This window comes from Triturus cristatus, chromosome 11 (assembly GCF_964204655.1).
Source record: "Triturus cristatus chromosome 11, aTriCri1.1, whole genome shotgun sequence".
In the NCBI taxonomy this organism is placed as follows: Eukaryota; Metazoa; Chordata; class Amphibia; order Caudata; family Salamandridae; genus Triturus; species Triturus cristatus.
The window spans coordinates 1,084,107,007-1,084,129,123 of record NC_140594.1 but is presented as its reverse complement, the minus strand read 5'-3'; the positions used below and the strand labels follow the sequence as shown (position 1 = coordinate 1,084,129,123).

At 39.7% G+C, this 22,117-nt stretch overlaps 1 protein-coding gene across 7 annotated transcripts in view; it reads left to right on the top strand.

Moving 5' to 3' along the window:
- Window positions 1-22,117, top strand: part of FNDC3B (fibronectin type III domain containing 3B) — a 561,687-nt gene that overhangs the window by 497,576 nt on the left and 41,994 nt on the right. For all 7 annotated transcript variants that reach the window (XM_085635440.1, XM_085635435.1, XM_085635438.1 and 4 more), the window contains 2 exons: window positions 3,064-3,344; window positions 13,192-13,404. In XM_085635440.1, the coding sequence (XP_085491566.1) occupies window positions 3,064-3,344; window positions 13,192-13,404 (494 nt within the window). The remainder of the gene's footprint in view (window positions 1-3,063; window positions 3,345-13,191; window positions 13,405-22,117) is intronic.

Genomic DNA, 22,117 nt, shown 5'->3' with positions numbered 1-22,117 from the left:
CTCCGGTGCCACTGCACCTGATGCACTATTGATAGCAACACCCTGGGATTGGTATGCTGTTGGTGTTTTGCTTTATTGCCTGTTTAACCTGTTTGCTCCTAATCCTCCCTTCAGCTAGTAATGTATGTTTGATATTCTGAAAACACAAACTTTCTGGGTTGGCTTTTTTCCCGGATCTAACCCTTGATGATAGGTCCCCTTGCAGGAGTAGTCCTCAGATCACCGAGGAGATTGTGCCTTGCATTGAGTGGACCCCCATTTATTTATCTCACCTTCACCTTAAAAGGACTTGATATCGCCCTACGTCCTCATCGCGTGTTCTGAAAAGTGGATTATAGAAAGCCGGCTAGCCATGGCAATAACTCCCTGCGATGGAACATGATGAAAAACACAATATCTGGTCCAAGCCTTGGGCATTTCTACCTGTAACTGTTGACAGCATGCATCTTCCTCAACAGCAGAAGGAGGCTTTCATTAGATGAAGCATGTCCCTGGAGCCACAGAGCTTCCATTAGCGCTGTGCGCTCTTTAAAGATGACGTATCACCATAATTTTCTGCTATAGCAACTGACATATGAAAAAATCTCCAGGGGGAGGGAAATAATCATATTCTGTCATTAGACTGGCTCCTGCTTGTCTAAAGTTTTAGATGCTTTAAAACTCATTGTCTTGTTTATGGAGAAATGTCTGTTTGTATTCTTGTGTGTGTGGGCGGTACATATGTGTGGGGGGACGAGAGTGTGTACTATGTTGATTGTCACTACCGACTGCCCATTGTTTCTAGTGCTGCCGTAATACTGACGCACTTAGTAGTTTGGACCTCAAGCTAAAAGTGGCATATACCTTTCGCAATATGACAACCGTGTATATATTTGGGTGATTGCGTGCAAGAATCAGGACGATGCAAGACCTCTCAATCCCAGCACGATAAATAGCTCAGGATCCTAAGAGGTTTTCATTTTCACTTCACTTGAAGTGTCACATAATCACAGTTTGTGCTGGAGGATGCCCCAAACAATATTTCCCCCCAAAAAGTTGTTTTCACTTTGTTTCATGATTGTTCTAAAATATTCCTACTCAAAAACAGCTGAACCAATCAAACAAGATTCTTTCTAAACGGCTACGCCCAGTAGATTTAATGTTTGTGCCTTTTGGGTATGTGTTTGGATATTTCCGGATATCAGCTTTATTTCCCTTCAGAAACGCAGATTTTGAAGCCGAGTAGGTTTTTGCCCATAAATATGAAACCGTTAAATCAATCTACTTGGAAAAAATTGTTAATCATTAGTTAAAGAAATATGTTTAAATGTTTCCAAAAATATTAGTCTTGTGTGTATATATATTTTGTTCACTCCATAGGAAAGGCTGAAAAAGTGGTCCAAATCATGTGCCTTTTCCCAACAGCAAGGGAAACATCAGTGTTTAGAAATAACATATTATGATTTGCAAACAACAGAAGAAGATCCCATTGTGCACTTGCATTTTCACACTTACCCCAATTATTCAGACACATTACTAGTCGCAAACATAGCCGGTTATGAGAATTACAATCGGAGCCATGCTGGAACTTAGTGTGGCAAAGCCCGCATTCTGGTGGGCCCAAATGTAACACATACCCCCCTCAAACGTATGAAAAGAGTGTTGATTTCAGGCATCTCAAACTCTCACTGGTCATAAAAATCACACAAAACACAGCACAAAGTTGGTATGGGTGAAACACTCACCCTACTGTCACACCCACTACATGGCAAAAGTTATATTTAGTTTGAAAATAAATGTACTTCTCTTTATCAAACTATTTATAGAGGGTGTTATGATTTTTGATTAAGGCAGATATTGTTCACCGGTGTGTTTCTAAAACATATACCTCCTTCAACCACAGCTACATTTTTAAATTAAAAAAAGAAAGGCAGTAGGCAATATAATGGTCACAACGGTATGTATGATCCAAGAATACATTTTTCAAAATGGTCACCACAACCATAGTACCTCATTGCACAATGAACACAATCAAGGATTATATCCAAAATGATCCACCAGGAAGGGATTCCAATTATTCCTTCATACTATGGCATACAAGGAGTATACTATGTGGTACCATACAACCTCACCACCATAACAACATACCTACCAATAATGTTCTCATTGTCAACCACTGTCAGAAAATACCAGCACCTTCCCACGACGAGATACAGTTACCATTTTAATTCATTGCCACCCTAGTTACTTGGTCTCTCAATCATACAAACTGTTAAACACTCGTCAAACATACTCTGTCTCTTGTTCACGACTTATTTCCACCTTTTACAAGCAAAGGTGATAGCTATGGTTATGATAGTTCCTTAACTTCTATTTTGTATCTGCTGAGGTTGTGTGCTCTATCCACTATCACTCCCTGTCAGCATTAAAGCTTATCTGCAGTTTGTTATTGTTAGTTTATGGGGGATGAGTACACACTTATGTCTCTTATCAGTTTAGTGTCATAAATGTGTTCCTCTGACACAAGAAAGATGTTAGTATATTTTGCCACAGGGCCTACTCATGCTTTTGACCACACATAAGTAAGCTATTACTATAGGGGGCAAGTGCTTACAACTTTGGTTGGTGGAAATATGGCACTGAAAATGAATTCCTTTGCTGTGGCTTCTAGATATATGTGTAAAGCCGGTGGAGGGAGCATGGAGAAATGAGTGTGTAATCCAAAGAGGAGATCACACTTGAAGCGTGGACCCAGGTCTAAGACCTGTTAATTCCAGCTATTGAAAATGTTATCCTGCTCATTATTGTCATTTTCACATTTTGTTTGTTGTTGATTGAAACCAAATGAGGAGTTACCCACTTGTGTTGGTCTTTTAAAAAAAACTATTGTATGTGAAGAAATAAAGCAACTTGGCCATACTTTTAAAAGGGAAGGGAATGTGAGACATTCAAAAGAGTGTTTACAATAAAAACCAAACGTGCGTTTTCAGATGATCTTTAATGATGTGCCTGCTTTATTGAGGATTGCCGTCTTTCAGTATGTGCATGCCAAGTCTTACTCCGTTGTGTTTTTTTCTCTCGCAGGCTGTAAATCTAGCTGGAGCAGGACCATACAGCGATCTTGTAACGTGCAAAACTCCATCTTCTGTACCTGGTGTGGTTCCGACACTGTATGTTTCAGAGGATGAACACACGGATGTCTGCTCCATTTTCCCATCGGTGTGCCTTGTACTGAACTGGGAGGAACCATGCAACAATGGATCCAATATTGTTTCATACAACATTGACCATGGAGATACTTGCATTCCTGTAGGGAACACTACCCGTTATATTATTGAGGACTTGCTTCCAGAAACCACATATCAGTAAGTACTGTTTAGGGTAGCACAGTTATGTTCAGTGTTGTAAAAGTTGTATGCATTCTTCTTTTTTAAGCAAATGAGCACTTTGTTTAGTTGTGGCATGTTGGCTGTAACCTCAGTGAAGTGTGAAATCAGTATCTTACCCCTTACTGTACTACTGAATGTCAAGACTAGGAATATTGAGGTACACCAATATCGAGGAACAAAATGCTGAAGGGTAAGTGCATATAAATTTAGTATAACTGTACTATTCCTAACTCCATGCACCTTGACGATCTATATATATTGTAAAGTAACAAATATGCAGAGTTATATATTCTTACTTTTGATATTGTATAGTGTTCACTATGTTTGGTGCCATCAAGATTCCTACCTTAATATTCTGGGAGCACTCACCCCTTCAGCAGTGTTATATAGAAAATGTTGTCAATTGTTTAATTTCCTGCTATACATTCTTTTTAATATCTATCCACACAAATTACATTTTATATCCTTTCTGAAATGTGTAATTGAGGAAATTGAATATCCTTTGATAAGATTCCACTCAACATGGCTTGACATCGAACAATCTTACTCTCCTTAGACTCCTAATCAACATGTGCCCTTACTGTTCCCCATCTCTATGAACTGTGCCCTCCCATGCCATCCAGCAGCCTGTGTTCTCCTTTCCTGCTCTTGAATCAACCATCAGCCTTTGTGCTTTCCCGCCTGTAACCGTATGTGCCCTCATACTTTGTGCCAATCTCAGCATGTGTATTCTCTTCCCGTGTGCTCCCATAAGCCTCTGAACCTTCACTTCTCTGTACCCTCTACTATGCCTTGTTAATGATAAATCCTCTGCATAACCCACTTAACTGTTTTCTTTAGCTCTGCGTGCTTGCTTACATTTCCCAAGCTTTTATATCTTTTGAACTATCTGCACTACCACTTTTATCTCACTCCTAAGAGTTGCCCTCTTTCCTGTGTTCTCACAGTTAGTCCCTTCCTACCTAGCTATTCCAGTCGCTGCATCAGGAAAGTGTATGATTCAACATTCAGCCTTAGGGTGGCAGCACGTGTTGCTTCTTTTACAGGTCCAAGTGTGATCCCCAATGCCTTGATTGGCACCCACCTTTCCAAATGTCTCTGTTGTTCCTTCATTCTCATTTAGGGTTCAGTTGCTCACTTGCATTAATGACCTTAAACCAAAAGCTTTGCTTCGTCCACACTATTCACATACATTGGTTGATCCCTTGTGAAGTTGATTTTTTTTTTGTCCCCCTAACCTCCCAAGAAAGACCATATTGTCTCTTTTATCATTCCTCCATTTTACTTGGGTGTCTGCACTGTAGGATATTCCTCTAATATTCCCCTCAACTATCACGCATGGTTGTTAATCCCTTATCATCATTTGACTGCTGATATCTCAGTAGCTCCTTAAGCATGTATTTCTCTTATTTAAAAACCTATATGCCTGTTTTCCTTCTGACTAAACCATGTCTCTGTTGTTCCCTTGCCTTTACCGACGGGATCTTTTGCAAGCTCGCTCATATAAATTTATTGCTTCTCGTCCACAGCTTTTTTACCTCCCTTGCCACATCTGATTTTGTTTCATCCCACAATGTTTTGTTTTTGCTCCCTCTTCCTTCTAACTCTTTGTCCTGTTTTATCTCCCTGCTTGACACTCCAGTTGAGCTAAAAAATACGCTTACAAACTGGCCAGTGCCAGCCTTCAAAGAATTCTGATTGGGTGAGACAATTTTTGCAGTTCTTAGTGGGCGATGGTGGCCTCTAGAAAGCCATCCTTTGCCCAGGAAGTGCCATGTCCAAGTTCTGGCTGATATTTTGAGTGCATAGGTGCAGCAATGGGTACGGTTTGGTTGGTTAAGCAATTGAGTTCACCTAAAACAATGGTTAATTCTACATTGAAAAAGGTGAAGATGTCTAAGCAGCAGAACAGTGGTTCTTCCACTCAAGTTCAAGTGCCAAGTCTTCCATGGTCTCCTTACTCAGTTGTTTGTCACAGTTTCTGTTGCAACAACTTAAGTAAGCGAGAGTATTTGATGCCCCGTAAGGACAAAGCTTCAGACAGCACAGGAGATAGTGAAAATCTGATTGCGGTGATGACATTTAGAGTGGAAATACATCACTGCTTCTAATAGAGTTTCAAAATGGGTTTTGGTTGAAATTCCTTCAAGTTGGTTTCCTCTTGTGTCTGTACCCATTGATATTATGTATTTTATGGTGAGCACTAATAGTTTTCCAGTATGTATTATTACATTTCTATGGATTAAGTGGAAGTGCCCAAAGAATCTGATAGTCTGTTTATTTTGTTGCTTTTTAACCTGGCATGGGATGAACTTCTCAAATACTTCATGCACATTCTGTCCTTGAGCATTGATTGATGTCATTATGGTGTGTCCCTCAGTCCGTGATTAGATCATTTCCTGCAGTGAAACATCAGCTCTCTGCTTGTCACTGGAGGGTCCACCACTGTCATCTACATTTTTATGTGGGATTTTCTTGCACATCAGTCCAGTCTTGGCATTTGACATAGGTCAAAGCTTTTAACTAAATGAGAAACTTGATGCATTTGTCATCCCTAATCTGTGTGCAAAGACCAAGAATATGGATTTAGGAGTAACAACTTTGTTCTTTGTGATGGTGTGAAGCCCACGCGACTGGGTCTAGGCAATTGCTAATTTTAATGAACGACTGTACTATAGAATCACAGCCATAGTATTTGCGACAAAGGAATCAACTCTTCCTGTGAGTCTATGTCCCTTTATGTCTCTGTGTGCCCATCTGTTTGTATGTGGACATCCGACAGTGTACCTGACTCTGTATTCATCATTTGTGTGCATGGAGCATGTGCATTCACTCGTTTTTATAGCACATGTATATGCCCCACACCCAAAAAAAAAAAGGAATGACTCCAGTAATTAAATGGTAATCGCCCCGTGGTCGTTCTTGCTGTGCACAGCTAATTCCTAACAAATGTATATATGGTTTGTGCGGCGGCGCAATTATACTGAAAATCATGGTTGAGAACTGTTGCCAGGTCATTTTGTCATGCTTACCCAGAAGTCACTCTATTAAATACTAACCACCCTGTGTATTCTTTTCATACTTAATAACACTATTCCAAGAACTGACAGACCTAGAAAGCTTTCTGTTAACAAGTCCTTCCAAAATACAATTCATTCATGTTTGATGAGTGCATTTGTTAGACATAATATGATGTTCTGTTTTTTTTTGTGCCAGTGCTGTATCGCTTTCAAGTGAACTGCTGACTGTTTTTGCTTTTTGTTCGGTGCAATCAATTTTTCACAACGTTGTGAATGAAATCAATTGTTCTGTGTTTAGAGAGCAATTTCGTCTCATGGAAGTGTGTGTCCCACTGCAGAAGTCTTTGCTTCACTTTGATTTTATATTACATTTAATCTGCTTGGGAGTGATTGGTTTCACATACTGCAGACCCAACACTTTTGTGCTAATTTCTAAACCAGATCAGCTTTTGTGTTACCTAGTTTTCTTTGCTATACGTTTTGATATTGATTCTAAATGACTGGAGAAGCCGCCATACTTCGTTCATCCCTTTGCACAGTACTATTTCTTGGAACCTTCTGATAGTCAGGCACATCTTTACTGTCTGGTGGGTGTAATTGTTGAATGTAGTATTTTCTTGCATCAGTTGCTTGCTTTGGTTTTCATCTGCGAAGAAAAGCCAAGTGATCCCTTGCGTATTGCAATTTGCTAATGGTCGATCAGGTTCTCGCAAATAGTTTTACTGGAATTGCCAGGTTGTCAGTCGTTTTGCAAATGGTCGATCAGGTTCTCGCAAATAGTTTTACTGGAATTGCCAGGTTGTCAGTCGTTTTGCTTCTGATATCTGCTGCAGGACGTACATTCCACCATCATTGACATTTTTTCAGTCTGATTAGCACCGAGCAAATTTAAGGATGAAATTGAGCTGCTTTTTGGGAAGTCCTGAGTTTTCAAGTATATTAAAGCAATTTCAATGTTTTTTATTTTGATTATTATGGCCATACAAATGCTGATCCTTTAGGGGCCAACGCAGACACTAAATCAGGCAGTTCACTTGGAAGAAGTTGAATCTAGATTTGGAGAAAAGGTAAAAGAAGTGTTAAATTCTGTAATGCGCAGCGCATTCCGCAAACCAAATAGAGAGGATTAAGTAATACATATACAGCCTAATGTTTTGCGAATTAATTGCTGGTTTTAGAACATCATACTAATACGATGAGTCAATCCGAATTGTCTATACTTGGTCTATGCCGTCTCAAATTACTCCTTACTGAACAATTTCAAAAAAACGTTCTTTGGAAACCCACCTACGAGATTCCACAGTGTCAGATGAAAGCTTTAAGTTCTCTTGCATTTACTGAATATTGATCAGTTGTATACTACATATAATTGCATGAAAAATGCAGCAAAGTGGCTCTTATTTGAGGAAGAGTCTCTTGGTATGTGTATTTCACTAGAGATTACACTCTACAGTCGTTAAACTTCGCTGCCGGAGGAAATTGCTATTATTTGTTCCTTAATTAATTATTGGACTTATAGTTATTCTTGTGCAATCACTTTTTGGATACTTTGGAGGACTCAACATATCATGATCCTAGAACTGGACCCTTTTATTGGTGGTTGCAAGACCAATTGACAGCATTTACGTGGTATCACTATCAATTGCGTTGTATGGCGAAATATGTCTGTTGTTAAATGAAGAGCGATAATTAATGTAAGCCGAATCTTTACAATATGGCCATTAAAGATAGCATTTCTAAGAACAATGTGATAATGTGTATTTCAATTTCCATCCATAACAGATGCAGACATGGAGGTTGTGATGGTGTTATGGACTGAGATATATAGCAAGTGACTTATTATTATATTTTCCCACGTGGAAACTGAAAGATGAGCGTAGAATTGAAGTTGTCTCCAAATTGAAGCACGTTACTCCATAGTTGACAGTGTTTGTACAAAAAATAAAGCAGCTTGTTGATTCTAGGTTAGGATCTGATTTATAAACTGCTTTTTCTTAACAGATTACTGCTCTCATTTGATCAGTTTTTTTCCCCAAAAGACCTTAAGGCAATAAAAATATTTTCTGTTGTTGCTGCTAACATGGCTTTACCTCATCGTATGCCCAAGGACTCCCATCTTTAAACTCACTCACTGAGGAGGACATTTTTTCCTCTCAAGCGATCTGGGGCTTATAAAGCGCGATACTTAGCCGTGAGGGTCTCAAGGCCATGGGGGGGGGGGGGGGGGGGAGTAGCACCTCCGGATCAGTTGGAGTGCCAGGTCTTGAGGTTCTTCCTGAACGTGTGCAGGGTCGGGGAGCATCTGATGTTCACAGGGAGCTCGTTCCAGGTCTTGGCTGCGATGTAGGAGAAGGCTCTCCCGACTGTTCTGTTTCTGCAGATGCGGGGGACCTCTGCCAGGGCGAGGTCAGCGGAGCGGAGGTTCCTCTTGGGTACGTGGAAGGATACTCTCTCGCTGAGGTATTTGGGTCCGATGTTGTTGAGGGATTTCACGGTGTGGGTGAGGAGTTTCAAGGTGACCCTCTTCTCGACGGGGAGCCAGTGGAGGTCTCGTATGTGTTGGGTCATGTGTTCATGGAGCAGTGTCCCGAGGACGAGTCTGGCTGCGTCGTTCTGGATGGTTTGGAGTTTGTGTAGTAGAGTTCTGTTGATTCTGGCGTATAGGGCGTTGCTGTAGTCCAGTCTGCTGGTTATGAGCGCGTGGGTGACGGTCCTTCTGCAGTCGGAGGGAAACCATTTGAGGGTCTTGCGGAGGATGCGCAAGCAATTGAAACTGGTGGAAGCGACGGCATTGATCTGGTGGTTCATGGAGAGGGAGGAGTCGAGTATGATGCCGAGGTTTTGTGTGTGGTCTGTAGGAGTGGGTGGGTTCCTGAGGGCGGAGGGCCCTCGGGGACCTCTGACCATATGCACTCCTAGAGTTCAGCACGAGTGGTGATTATAGGTGCGCATTCAGCTCGCATCAGTCATAGAGGAAGTAAACCTCAGTACGAATACTCCCTCGGATCTCCACACCCTCCAGGAGGTCTTGCTTTACATCACTCTGGAACCCTCAGCTGCTGGAGATCAGATTAGTTAGAAACCATCTGCCTTGGAGGCGGTTTTCTAGAGTGTAATTATGCCTTAGCCCAATGTCAAATTAAATGTTTGGATGCTTGTCTTCATAACCGCTGTCCAGCGAGCCGTAGTCGGACTCTTGAGATGATTTAGGGCAGTGTTAAATTTGAGCCGGTGGTTTCCGGTGCTCAGCTCCGGCCCTTTATTGTCAACACCGCACTTTTGACAGTCTGCCACAAGGTGGCGTTGTCTGGCTGATTTAGAGATGACCTCAACAACAGTTAATATTTAATTCAAAATACATTAAAAATGACTAGTCCCTGTCGCCCAAACCATTCTTACAGCTTTGGGGTACTTTTTTTTTTTTTTACAAATTAAGCACTGGGGCAGGTGCAAGATTTCTTTTGAGTGAGATAATAACTTGCTTATATGTATAAGTTCATACTTCAATTTTAAAACCTCCAAAATTACAGGTATTACTTTTACTCAATGTAATAACATTCCAGCTACCGCCCTAAAAGATGAACTGCTGAGACAGTCCTACTAAGATGTACCGTGCAGTTCTCACAAGATATTCAGTTGTCTGCCCCTAAGTTTCCGAGCCTTCTTAACTATGCTTATTCACATTATTCTTCCTTTAGCTGTCCAGCGCGTCGATGTTTCATACAGACACCTAAAGCCTCTGTACGTCTCCAGGCACGCGCCCCAGTGGACATTGCTGTGTGTGGGAAATGCCTAGGCTTGCAGACAGAAGCCCTCCTTTTAATTCCAACGAAGGCTTCTGAGTTGCAGAAAATGCACGTATCATGTGGGAATATTCGCATCAAACCTTTCTCATGTCAGCAAGCTTCTGATTAATGGCGGGTTTTATTTTAAGGCACACTCGACATTTAGCTGGAGGGTAACAATAAATTCAATATTACTTGAGCAGTTTATAATCTTAGGTCAACGTTTGTTTGCAGTTAGGGAATAGCAAAGAATCTGCAATATTTCAAAAGTTTTTGTGGTGCAGTTTGACATGGTATATATTCTGAGGTTCAAGTCCAAAGAAAGGGTATTGATAAAATCATCAATTATATTCTACAGACCTGGGAAAAAGTAATTGTCAATGAATTTTTGTAGAAGAAGCTCTAGCATAGGAGTAAGGCAGAACCTTATATCAAAAGCAGTTTTTTTTTTAGCTTTATATGTACTAATGAATGAGGCAGCAGAACAGTCACATTTTGTATACTTTTTATTATAAATATTACCTTCTTTTTTCTCATTGTGCATGTGTACAATTGTGCCCAGACTTGCAAAAATGTTGATGCCTCACATTTTTCCCAGATCGAAGGGACCACATAGTGGTACTGTGTGTGCTTCCTGTTGGCCAGGATCTGGGTACTTGGTTTGGAATGGCAGATGGGCTCCAACGTGTCCTTGACTCTGCGTGCTAGCTCGGGCAAGCTTTTAAAGGCCTAGCTCAAAGGAGGTGTTTGAAACTAGGGATAGTATAACACACTTGTTGAATCAATGAAGATTGACGGTTATTTGCATAACGGAGCACAGTAATTTAAATGATTATGTATATATAGTAAAATGTGTTTTTCTAATTTTGATATATATATATATATATATATATATTCGTTTAAAATCACTGCATCCTGATGGACTAAACATTACTGACAACACAACCTGATTACTGCATATCTCAAGAGCTCTCAGGACAACATTGATTCCACATTCCAAATGGAATCTTCACTCGTGATGCTTTTTGAAAATTCAGCTGTGTCATATGTGCAGCCACAGAGCTAACCATCTTGTGCTACCTGAGGAAGGCGGAGGCTGAAACGTCGTAGTGGAAATATATTTTTGTTCTTTGGTGAATCTATCTGTTTGAGTCACTTCTTTCTTGGATATTTTATTTCTTTGGGGCTCTTTGTATGCTTTGGGATCCAGATTTTTGCGCTGGCTGTTTTCTTGTGATCCTTCATCTTCAAATATATATATATATATATATTCGTTCATTGTTCTTACGCTTGCCAACCTTTGTCTTGAGTCTGAGACCAGATTCCTCATCGTACTTTAGTTTAACTTTTGTTTTTTAAACTTGTGGCACGTCGGCCTTTCACTATTGTTCTGTTTTATTTGAGTAGTTCTCAGGGTATTCTTCAAGGAGACTTTACCATAGCCATGGTTGGAAACTGAACATAGAAAATTAGGGAGCTTACTTCCTTATTATCTTAGGTAAGCAGTAGTCAGACTGGCTCAGGAGAAGGGAGAATAGTTGTAACTTGGGACTCTGATGTTCTTGCTGCTAGTAACTGATAAGACCTGGGCATGTTCTTGATCAACAACACCAACTGTTGCAACAATGAAGGAGTAAAAACACACGATCAAGGTTCTGGATCAGGCTAAGTTTATTGGAACTCATGATTGTTACACATTATGATGCAAATTTAGTTTTGAACTAGGCCCTCCTGATCCGAGGCTGGGATGTTGTCACTTAATCAATCTTAAAAGGAATCTTTTTCTCAATGGTATCATGTGAGGAGAATATTGGCATGAGTAGCTTCTAAATCACTGCCGGGTCTGGATCCCTGTGATGTCCCTAGTCCTTTCAATGGTTCCTCACCGTTGGAATTTCATGGAGTGCTCTGTGATGATATGTAGGAAGATGTTGAAGTTGAATTTGGCTTTAGATTTGAAACACCCTCTTAGTAGCAGAATTGTTTTAGAGTCACCTATGAAGTTCCATAAATTAGGGCTTGAGGCGGGTGACTTTTGTTAGGCCTGTGGCTTGTTTAAAGTCACTTAAAATGAATTGACTAGATGTTATGGGTTTATTTGGTATTCGGAAATCAAGTAAGTAGCTCTCACAGCCTCACCTGCTTGCATTATAATGCTCACTTTAAAATTGTGCTTGTATTTTTTTTTTTTTTGCTAGGCCGCTCTCTAGTTCCTAAAGAATCAAAATGAGGTTCTGGAAAGATAATAGTCATTCAAGTAGGTGGTGGGTCTGTAGCAGTCTAATATTCCTAAATTTCCATTGTGCCCGGATTTCTTATGCTGCCCGCCCAATATGTTATACCAATTTCTCTCCTCTTCAGCTTATTTTCGTCTGCAAACAGATGAGTACTGTTGGATACCAACCAAAAATCCTCTTTAAGGAAGACCTTTCCACAAGGCACCTTCTTCATTGCCTCTCTCGGTCATTCTCGCTACAACTACTAGTACTTGGGTCTGGCTTTAGACAAGCATAAAACACAGGATAAGCAATAAAAAGTAACAACACAGGCCAATTTTGTCTGTTTGATTTGGTGGCTGAAGAGAAAGTGGTGTGTGTACGGGTGGCTATTGGTCTGTGTTTGTATGATTTGTCTACTGGTTTTTGTCCATGGGATTGTAAGCTTGCCTATGCTTGGATATGTTAGTATGTTGCTGTATGCATATGTGCATATTTGGTATCCTTGTGAATATGTGCCTGAATGTTGAGAGTCTGTGTTCATGCACTATACAAAAGTTAACTCTTTTTAATTTGCTAGTGCTTTGATTTTGGAATTCTGAGTAGGGTTTACTCTGATAATTGCTTCAATACCCAGCATCTGCTCAAGTCACATAAAGCTTACATTGACTTTGGGATCTCTAAGGTGTGTTTGATAGCTGTCATTTTTTATGATATCTTGCCCATTTATTAATTGAATTGAATAAATACTGGTGGTCTATGAAACATGAGGGCTCTACATGACTTGATTTTGATTTTGTAGGATCAGGATCCAGGCGGTCAATGAAATTGGAGCTGGCCCTTTCAGCCACAAGATAAAGGCAACCACGAGGCCGTTGCCTCCCCTACCTCCTCGGTTGGAGTGTGTTGCGGCGGGGCCTCAGAGCCTAAAACTGAAGTGGGGAGACTGTCCATCCAAGATCCAGGCTATTGAGGACATGATTTACATACTTCAAATAGAAGACCGAAATAAAAGGTAAAGCTATAGTTGAATTGCTGCGCTTTTTGTAGAATGTGCTGCTGTATCATCAATGTTATGCTAAAGTTCATAATGGCATTATTTTATAAATAATAAGGTACTAACATTATTTCAGGTTAACACTGACTTGTTGTTTTATAGTTGCTTTAGATGCATAGTCCAAGAATTTTGAATATACTCTTTCTTGTTAGGTGGCATTAGTCAATCAATACATGTAGACCACAAGCTGACACTGATCAGCATATCCAAGATCGTCATCACTGCCATGGCATAGTGTTTTTAGATTGACAGTTACACCCCCCCATACCTCTTGACTTGATATGTACATAATCAACTTCAATACAGTATGCAGGGTTTTTTCACTGCAATTTGAACCAAATGTGGCAAAAAGGGTCCAAATGTATATAGATAGATAGATAGGTAGATAGATAGATAGATAGATAGATAGATAGATAGATAGATAGATAGATAGATAGATAGATTGCTAGTACAACAATTTTGGCAAGTATTTTACTTTAATTTACTTATTAGGAACACACCAAGCAATATCAAAGACCAATTAAAAAATGTATATACCACAACTTGTGAACATTGTTATCAAGTGCACACCTTATTTGCTCAGTTGGATTATTTCTTGGGTATGAAGTCCCCTTCTGGGGTAAAGACTGCCCTGTGATACAATCTGATGTGAGTAGGCACTAATTTAGGCAATTTGTAGGAAAATACACCAAACAACCTTAACTTTATTTTTAGCACCACTTCTCACTCTAACCTTCCCACACTCCAAATGTGTAGTCTCCAACAATGAGCATATAATAAAATAATGGTCATCATCATAAATTATTTAAATAAAATGTATAATGCTGTTGCAATGGGGCACATTATCAAAACACAACATAGGAATTTGATCATACTTCACCATAGATAGTCAGGACACCAACAATACATATTTTCGTATCATCAACCTGTCTTTCTTCAAGATAATGTCAGTCCTTGTCGACGAAATCCCCGAGATTCACTATGAATGTTTCAATAGAAGAAGATTGGAACAATTCTTCCTGAAAATATCCAGCGATTGCACAATCCTCGACTCAAATACATGTGGCTGAATCCAATCCTCTCTGCATGGGATTGCTCAAAAACATGCTTGCAGCAATACTCTTAGGGATTATCCACACGACTCACTGCTTTGTCAGAATATAGAAAATGTTAGACCGTGTTACCACACTCCTCTTTGACATCCATTGGCTTTCCCATTAAATCTTCAGCATCATGTATAAAGCCATATTTTTCTACAACAGGTTTACCTTCATGAGGCACTTGCTATAGCAGGGGATCATCGCTCTACCAGGAGCAAATCTATTTTCCTATTTGTGGTTCCATAAAATAGGCAAGACCAAAACCTCAGACCATGCCTTTAAAAGCAGTTCCCTTAAACCTTGGCATATACAGCCAGTGAGCATCCGGACAGTGCTGCCCCTTGCTTAACTTCTGTAAGGCGTAAGACCACGCTCACAAGCAAAATTAGGCTAGAGCACATCAGATTTTCTCAGAGTAAATTGATCTTATTTTACAGAAGAATTGTTTACTGCTCTAATATAGCTATGGATGATTTTAAGATACATTCTGAGCTTCAGACATCCGACTCTTTGATTCTCTTCAGCAGGTTTTTACAAAGCTCCGACAATTCTTTATCATTTAAGAGACTCAATGTTCCTCTAGCACCAAACGTTACCACCCGTTACTAAAAGGTTGGTCCAATTCCTCTGAATTGCCGCTCTTTATTTCTTGATTTAACCAGTGCTTAATTTGAGTTGGTGGTTTCCGGTGCTCGGCACCAGCGCTGAGCTGTCAACACCTATCCTTGTGATGGTTTGCCACAAGGTGGTGCTATCTGGCTAATTTAGAGATGACCACAACAACAGTTAATTACTAATTCAATTTGCATAAAAGATTACTATTACCTGCCACCTAAGCCATTCTTATAGCTTTGGGGGCCCTGAAATGTTTCGAATTGTCACACTTGTAGGAGTGTCATGGTTAGTAGTTGTCTTGTTACTATCATTGGCAGCATAGCAGGGGCAAGAGCCCTGGCTCTTGTGTGTTTTCTTTACATATTAAGCTCTGGATTTAACCCTCCTGAATGACAGACATTTTACAGTTTGCTCAGTTTTACCCCATCTGAGGCGGGCATCCCATTTCATATTCTTATAAAGTCCCAGAAAAAACATTTTGATGCTAGTTAAGCAGTTTATCGAAACTTAAATGACTGGTAACATCATTAATAGGCCAGTTCAATTCCGTTGTCGAAACCAGCACCTGTTATGTGGCTGTTCTGGTTGATTTGAATTTGCATCCAGATTCCTCTACCCTTGTCCTGCTAGGCTTATCATCTGCTATTGACTGCACTCTGCTATCATTGATCGGACTAACTTTGTTTTTTACCAGTCAGTGGCAGAAATGAAGCTTCAACCTTACTAGTCCTTAAGAAATTCTCCTGTGTGTCCTTGAGCATTCAGTTGTTTCACCGACACGTTTTCTGCAACTCTATGGTTTTCTTCTATCTGTATGCAGATGATGCAGATGGTTGTGAATGTGCGAATTTATCTGAATGTCACCATTGACAACTTCAAATCCTGAATTTAAGCACTGTGTTCATGAATGTGCTTTAACAAACCAACATTAAAGGAAAGAAACTCTAGCCCCGTAAAATGTGACCCATTTTTATGAACCAGCATCTTCGGCTCTAAGTGGAGTATGAAGGTTCGGCCACACAATTTAAATGGGAGTGAAGCTTTGGTGTGGCTGTGGTGTAGACTACCACATCTCCCCGTAGCCAAACCTCTCCAACGGCCCAACAGAGCAAGAGCCGTCAGAGATATGGCTACATGTCTGCACTCCCCCCCCCCAAAAAGGCAGGATGGACAGACATGTTACCATTTAAAAAAAAAAACTTTTTGTCACCACCGGGCTAACCCTGGCGATGAGGGACTGTAAAAATCAAATAGTTCCCCCTCTGCCATGGGAGATGACTCCCATGGCCAGGAAAGCATTACTTGTTTTGGTTTTTTCCCAAAAAGAAAATCCCATTTGAGGTTTTATATCCCATTTCGGGATTTTCTTTCGAAATAAAATGATTGCTTGAGAGGAACCACTTGGCAGCGGTTCCTGCCAATGCTATATAAATGACCGACAATTTGGCAGTGATTTATAAATTAGGGGAGTCGGGACCGGCACCAGGGTGATGGAGGTATCAACTCCATCACCATGGTGGAACAACAGCCCGACTGCTGAAAAATTAAATGGACCCTAAGTGTCACTTAAACTTAGCTAATAGAATGTCATCCATATAGGCCTTCCAAAACCTTATTTCGAAAATTTCAACTTTCTAAATTTATGTGGTACAACTTCTACAGACACTAAATAAGGCAGGCCATATTGGCCCAGGCTTGACATTGCAGCATTGATTTTGTGTGCATAAGTGTAAAGCACGCTGCAGCGTTCACAGAGCAGTTTATTAGAATCATCATAGTTTTGATTAAATATGTTAGCAATGTGTCACCTCTGTAGATCACTCCAATCAAAGTAGATCACTCTTATCCAAGTGCTTCGGCAACCCTTGGTGAGGTCACACTCAAAGCATTGTTATATAAATTAGCAAAATAAAATGTTCTACGTGCAAGTCAAGCTCTGAATGGGGAACAATTTTGAGGCACACTGGATAGGTTTAGCATATGCATTGCGCTCTCTACTGGGCACAACCCCAGACTCCCTTTGCATACCCCCTTCTAATGATAAGAGTTGGCTTGATCAACAGTGCAGTATTCAGGGATCACATCTACTGGTATCTCTTTACAGAGTTATTACTGTTGAACTGCTCTCTAAACATTCTCCTGAACTCCATCTCATTATTGAGGTGGGCATACAATACATGGAGGCTGTGTTGCTTCAGGTTGGGATCCTGAGTCACTGTGTCTATTATTTTGACAAGGTGTTTTACAATTAGGGGAAGGTTGGTCGTAAAAATGACAGTGGTGTGGGATCTTGTTTGAGATTTCTAACATCATTGTACAGTTCATGCAATTTATTTTCTTTTTAGAATACAAATTCTTAGAAACCTTAATTTCCTTAAAGTAAAATGCCATTTGTATTATCTTGTGGACCTATGCAAACAGATTAATGATATACAAAAGTGATCCATGGCATTCTTTATTAGAAATGACACTATGGGTGAACCATTATATGGAGTGCCAACATGGAATTAAATTTACCTCCTACCTCGATCGTTTAAATATTGATTGAGACCTTTGAAATGGCAGATGTCAAATATCTGCGCATTCTACCTGCACAGAAGTCACAACAAAGCAGAACAATAAGCTTGTTGTGCAGTTAGGATTGTAGCATCGGAGAACAAGTAAATACCTTGATTTAGCGTAGTTCCAGGTATTGCTGTCTGTGTAAGAGAAGGCGATATTGACAGCGGCATGCAATGTAATTGCTCGTCAGTGATTCTCAACATGTGTCTGCCATTAGCTATTGTTTTTAACTTTTTAGCTGTAATGAGCGACAGAAGAGAACTGCTGCCTTTGTATTTTACTGGTTGCAAAACCAGTTGAAAGAAATACTTGGAAATTGCATTCAATTTTTGATTGGTGACGTGGGTAAAACTGAGTGGGGGGCGTTGTTTCAATGTCAGGAGTAACCTTTATTTCAGATCATATCTTATAGAATCTCACAGGTTGGAAAACCAAAGGATTTGTTTTGCTTTTTTTGTTGTCTCTTTTGACATTTTGAGTGTCAGATAATTTAATTCTTGTTACAGACGGTTAATTCTTCATTCTGTTTAAATGTTCTCTTTGTTCTTAATACCTCCTCCACTGTTTGTAATATCTTCCTCTTACCTGAACTCCATAGAAAGTTGTTTCCAGGCAAGTGAGTTTTCTCAAGTCCGCTCCCCTCATATGAATGCCCATGTCCATCATAGTGTAATAGTCAGAAAAGGCCTTTTGGCATGAAGGGTTATTGCTTCAATACTATAAGGACGGACCGCCAGAGCCATCTTCCTACAGCTGAATCTCATTGCTAAATGACAAGTTCATGTTATGTGGCAGACCTATTTTAAATTAATGACTGGAGTGGAAAAGGGAAGTAATCCTATCTCAGACGGTTACAATGCACTGAAAGCAGGATTAAGTAGGATTAAGTAGTATAGACCTGACATTGGCATCACATATAAGACCTGAGTTAAGGTCCTGTATCAAACACTAAACTTGACCTGTTATGAAGTGCAATGGTTGCTATATTCAAACCCCTTTCCATGTTTTACTCTGGATAGTGAGATTTTTTTTTCTGTTGCACTTTCAACAGGATGTTTTGTGTGGCATGCATTGTGTGCTGCACGCTTTAACTGCTGCACGCAGGGGATTTCCCACAAAAATTGACACTTGGAAGCCTGTGTGTTTTTTTTCTCTTACTTCTTTTTTTAAAATTTGATTTGATTTTGCAAACCTAGGGCAAGGTTTTCTGGCCCACACTCTCCCTGTTGCATTACTGGATTTACAATCTTGCCAAAAATTGGCTCTGGTTTGAAAATAAATCCAACATAGAAGGAAAGCGTGAACAGTGGACTTCAGGCAGACCTGTCTTGTGGTTGTTATGCCCTTGGAGAATGACAAATTCAATTTTTCTGGGGTTCATCTTAGCGTAATTAACTGATTAATGCAGTTTAGATTTTAGCTGCATGATATATTTGATGTGAGATACTATTATATATTAGATCATTAGAATGTTGAGCGCTCCATTGAAAACAATGGAGTCTGAGTGCCGGTAGAAGCCCGGAGCTCCAACATTCCAATGTTGTCGTTCACAACTTTTGCTGTGAACAAAGACCTCACGGAGCCCAAGGGGTTTTCAATCCCCTCGAGCTCTGTGAGGCCTTTGTTTTATTTGTTTGAACATTCTGCACTCTAGTGGCGGAAGGTTCTAATAGCCTTATAGCCCTCCGTAGCTGGGCTATACCAGCATAACAGTCCCGCTCCCTTTTTAAAAGCTTTAACGCTGGAGCATGCCTTTACGGGCTGGTACAGCCCGCTATTGCGAGCTATAAGGCTATATTAATCCAATCCGAATGTTAACATAGAGATGTCCTGTTGTTGCTTACCATGGCAACCAGTGGCTCCTTGAAAAGTCTGAAAGTAAAGGGCACCATGATAGATCCAGGTTAACGGAGTTAGAACTATAACATCGTTCTACTTAATGGGAAAATATAGGTGATTACTATGGCACCACATGTAGAGGAACAACAGAGTACTCTTATATCCATTAAAGTTTACCCCCTACATGTTTGTCAAAGCAACAATTAAACCTCTCCTACAACCTGGATGAGGGGCCCTATTTCTCTTCTTCTCCAGTAAACTCCTCTACCGTTCCTCAATCACTCACTGAATATCTTCCTGTTGCTTCTTGCTTCCTTTTTTATTTGAACAGTATTTTTGTGCAGAAGCGAAAGTAATGAACATGTGTTAGCACAAACATGTTGAGTTTGGACCCCTTAAAATGTTGTACTTTTTTGCCATTTCATTTGAGTTGGCTCACATTTTATTATGATATCTTGTCTTGGCTTTTTGCTTCTAGAAAATGCTAACAGAATACAATACAAAACAGTTTGTGGAAATCTGTGCCATTTACAAATTTACCAGTAAAAGAAGCAAGAGGTGTGATAGTGTAGAACTATAATGTCCTAATTCTTACCTGTTAATGTCAATCAACTATATCACCCAGTTAACAAACAATAAGACATTTGGATTGTCAGCATGTTGGTGTTCTTCCTGATTTACCCCTTATGCTCACCCTATTTCTAACTAACTCTGTCTACTCTACCCTTTCCTATCCTTCTGTAGTTATTAAGATGATGCTTACACATGCTTTTGCCCTTCAACACACTTAATTTCAATGTATGCCCAACGAAGAGACTTGAAATATACTTTGAGGTAAACTACTTCACTTCATAATTATAAATTTTTTTGGAAGCCAACCAAGTTTGTCAACAATTTTCTACTAAGTAAGTTAATGTTCCTCTCCTTCAAAAGAAAATAGAATATAAACATTATAAAATTGGTAGAACACGTAGGGTCAAAATCAGCTTTATAAAGTCAGGAAAGGAGTGTAATGAAATCCAAGTGAATCTGTTTTTATTTGTCATTGTAATATTCGCGGATAAGTTTACGTATTTGTATTTTTAGTATTTTTCTTTTAAGTAGGCCGAGGCAGCTGAGAATATTATTTCAAAGACTATTGTTTAATAAAGCATCAGATATTCATTTGACTTCTGTTTACTGTGTTGTGACTCCTCAGAGTTAAGTACATCTACTTCGAGCAGTACATTTATTTGTTTTTAGTGAAAGCTTGATTTGAGTAGTCCAGAAACAAAGGGGAAATTCGACTTTCTTAATTTTCTCTATATTGTACATTTAACCTTGAAAGTGGTTAACATGGCACCTTCTGTTATTACATATGGCATACTGTACAGCAGGTATCGTCTCTCTTTTTAGGTCTTGGGTGACAGCAGTGCTGGGTTATTGGCTTTCCTTGACGAGCTTCATTCAATCATTGGCTTAGGACTTTATTAGTCGCATCTTGGCTCAGCCCAATGGAGTATCTCACCTAATGTTTTCGGCTGTTTAGTTGTATCCTTCCGCTTCCACGTTCATGCTTGTAGTGAAATGCACGAGGAACTACTTTCAATTGTTACCTTCTGTGTTTGAAACAGAAGCAAAGATAAAATTGGATCAAAGTACTTTTCTTTCTGTAAACCCAGAATTTTCCAGTGTTTGTAGTTGTTTGTAGTGTCTTTTGTTGTTTTAGTGTATAAACACCTGTGGACGAGAAATAGTAGGAGTGTTAAGTAAGGTTACAGACCTAGTTCTTTTGACCTGCAACATATTTAAGGACACCAGCTGATGGGGTTACCATTTTGTTTATGTTGAAATAATGTATGTGTCCCATTTAAAAAAAATGTTATTCTCCTAATCATAGCCCCCGTTAAATGTTTCTTTTTACCCTACAAATGCTTGAGTGAAAAACTGCTGAAGTACCTAAATCAGCCACACAATTGTGAATATTTCTTCCAAACTATAAATTGTCAAATAATGTTAGCAACAGGTGATGGGCTAAGTAAAGTGGATATGATGGTGTCGCTTATAAGGGAGAGTATTCGTTTTGTTCATTTATTCCCATCCCCAAAAAAGTTCATCCGAAATAAACTCTTATGAAATGTGCCTTCTTTGGTACATAACACAAGAGTCCAGTTACAAAATATGTTCTCTTTTTGCTTTTTGGAGTTAAAATCTTTACTCTTTATTGTATGTAATGAAAACGCTTGAGGCGTACATAATTTCTGCTTACAGTGCTCTGCGTGTTGCTCACATGTAGGAAGCCCATTTTTTTTATTTTATTTTTGTGAAACCTCTCTTTTTATTGGATTTTAGTATTCGTACAGCATAAGTCAGATGCAATATTAAACAATGTTGGGCGTTACAATCAGCACATAGGTCACAGTAGTATCATACAATATTGTTACAGCACACGCCTGGAGTAATGTGCGAAGTGGTCATGCATGCGATTGACAGATGGATTTTCGGCCTTTGCTAGAAGACAAGAGAGAGGTGAGGCAGAAAAGAGGGCGAGCAGGAAGGCATAATGTCCACATCGC